This window comes from Littorina saxatilis, linkage group LG7 (genome assembly GCF_037325665.1).
Source record: "Littorina saxatilis isolate snail1 linkage group LG7, US_GU_Lsax_2.0, whole genome shotgun sequence".
NCBI lineage: Eukaryota > Metazoa > Mollusca > Gastropoda > Littorinimorpha > Littorinidae > Littorina > Littorina saxatilis.
In genome coordinates, this window is record NC_090251.1 from 27,034,897 (window position 1) to 27,037,396 (window position 2,500).

The following is a 2,500-nucleotide window of genomic DNA, read 5'->3' on the forward strand; positions in this document are numbered from 1 at the left end:
CTTTCATTATCTCTTGACATTTCAGTGAGTCCCTGTAGATCTGAGATGGTGAGCCCAACTGTTTTCGCAAGAAGGAGTTTGTTTGTTTGTTTGTTTGTTTGTTTGTTTGTTTGTTTGCTTAACTCCCAGCCGACCACGAAGGACCATATCAGGGCGAAGCTGCTTTGACATTTAACATGCGCCACACACAAGACAGAAGTCGCAGCACAGGCTTCATGTCTCACCCAGTCACGTTATTCTGACACCGGATCAACCAGTCCTAGCACTAACCCCATAATGCCGGACGCCAGGCGGAGCAGCCACTAGATTGCCAATTTTAAAGTCTTAGGTATGACCCGGCCGGGGTTTGAACCCACGACCTCCCGATCACGGGGCGGACGCCTTACCACTAGGCCAACCGTGCCGGTCAAGAAGGAGTATATCTTTAATATTCCATTGATATTTCAGTGAGCCCCTGTAGATCTGAGATGGTGAGCCAAAATGTTTTCACGTGAAGGAGTGTGCCTTTAATATTCCACTGACATTACAGTGAGCCCCTGTAGCCCTTGCAGATGGTGAGCTGAACCGTTTTCACGAGAAGGAGTGTCGGTGAGCCCCTGTAGCCCCTGCAGATGGTGAGCTGAACCGTTTTCACGAGAAGGAGTGTCGGTGAGCCCCTGTAGCCCCTGCAGATGGTGAGCTGAACCGTTTTCACGAGAAGGAGTGTCGGTGAGCCCCTGTAGCCCCTGCAGATGGTGAGCTGAACCGTTTTCACGAGAAGGAGTGTCGATGAGCCCCTGTAGATCTGAGATGGTGAGCCGAACAGTTTTCACGAGAAGGAGTGTCTTTTATATTCTCTTGACATTTCAGTGAGCCCCTAGCTGTAGATCGGAGGTGGTTAGCCGAACTGTTTTCACGAGAAGGAGTGTCGGTGAGCCCCTGTAGCCCCTGCAGATGGTGAGCTGAACCGTTTTCACGAGAAGGAGTGTCGGTGACCCCCTGTAGCCCCTGCAGATGGTGAGCTGAACCGTTTTCACGAGAAGGAGTGTCGGTGAGTCCCTGTAGATCTGAGATGGTTAGCCGAACTGTTTTCACGAGAAGGAGTGTGTCTTTAATATTCTATTAACATTTCAGTGAGTACCTGTATAACAACGAACACAGTTGACCTGAACGTGAATCAGATCGTGCGACTCAAGTCTCCCCTGCTGTGTGCGACCAACTCCACCTTCTATACATACACACTGCAGTTCTTCTACTCCATGTGAGTTTTATTATCCTTCGCGGATTATGACTTTATTCAATTATTCTGCTGAAAAGACAAATGCTGGAGAAAAACCGTTCTTTTCTGCAACATTTCTGCATAATGTCATCTTTCGCCGAAGCAGCGTTTTTTTCTGCAGCAAAACATTTTACTGCAGTAAAATTGAAATCAAGAATGCTGCAGTAAAACGGTGCTGTTGTTTTACTGCAGAAAACCTGCTTACATTTTTTCTGCAGCATTTTGTACTGGCTCATGGCGGATTATGACATTATTCAGTTATTCTGGAGAAAAACCGAAATGCTGGAGAAAAACTGTCTTTTCTGCAGCATTTCTGCATAATGTCATCTTTCGCCGAAGCAACGTTTTTTTACTGCAGTAAAACAATTTTTCTGAAGCATAATGTTTACTTGGTTTTCTGCAGCATTATTGCGATTAACTTTTTCTTCAGAATAGTCTGTGACAGTTTTTCTGGAGAAAAACGAACGACCTTGTAAAGTAGCGTTTGTATTCGTCGCCCCCTAGGATAGTATAATAGTTTGTTCCGCAGTGTACCAATCAGAAGGCGTGTAGCATAAGGGCATTATATTCAACTTCACAATGGCGGCCGAACGTGAACAATTTCTGAAGCAAATCGAACACGAAGTGGACTACTGCGTTCGTCTGGGAAAAGGTGACAATGTTGCTGACAGGTGCCATTGTTTAATTTGAAACTTTGAACTTCCGGCGGAAAGGAAGTCAGACAGACAAAATACATTCGTGTCACGCACAACTATTGGTAATTCTGGATGAGTCCATCTCTCGACAGAGGGGGGCTCTCGTGCTCCAACATTATAATGAGCCAGTACAAAATGCTGCAGAAAAAGTGTAAACAGGTTTTCTGCAGTAAAACAACAGCACCGTTTTACTGCAGCATTCTTGATTTCAATTTTACTGCAGTAAAATGTTTTGCTCCAGAAAAACCCGTTGCTTCGGCGAAAGATGACATTATGCAGAAATGCTGCAGAAAAGACAGTTTTTCTCCAGCATTTCTGTTTTTCTGCAGAATAACTGAATAATGCCAAAATGCTGAAGAAAAAGTGTAAACAGTTTTTCTCCAGTAAAACAACATCACCGTTTTACTGCAGCATTCTTGATTTCAAAACTGTTTTACTGCAGAAAAAACAACGTTGCTCTCGCGAAAGATGACATTATGCAGAAATGCTGCAGAAACAAACAGTTTTTCTCCAGCATTTCTGTTTTTCTGCAGAATAACTGAATAAA

At 44.4% G+C, this 2,500-nt stretch overlaps 1 protein-coding gene across 1 annotated transcript in view; it reads left to right on the top strand.

Moving 5' to 3' along the window:
• LOC138970325 (uncharacterized) overlaps positions 1–2,500 on the top strand; it is a 10,241-nt gene that overhangs the window by 2,946 nt on the left and 4,795 nt on the right. The window contains exon 3 of the mRNA XM_070342802.1: positions 1,114–1,240. Within this exon, the coding sequence (XP_070198903.1) occupies positions 1,239–1,240 (2 nt within the window). The 5' untranslated portion in view covers positions 1,114–1,238. The remainder of the gene's footprint in view (positions 1–1,113; positions 1,241–2,500) is intronic.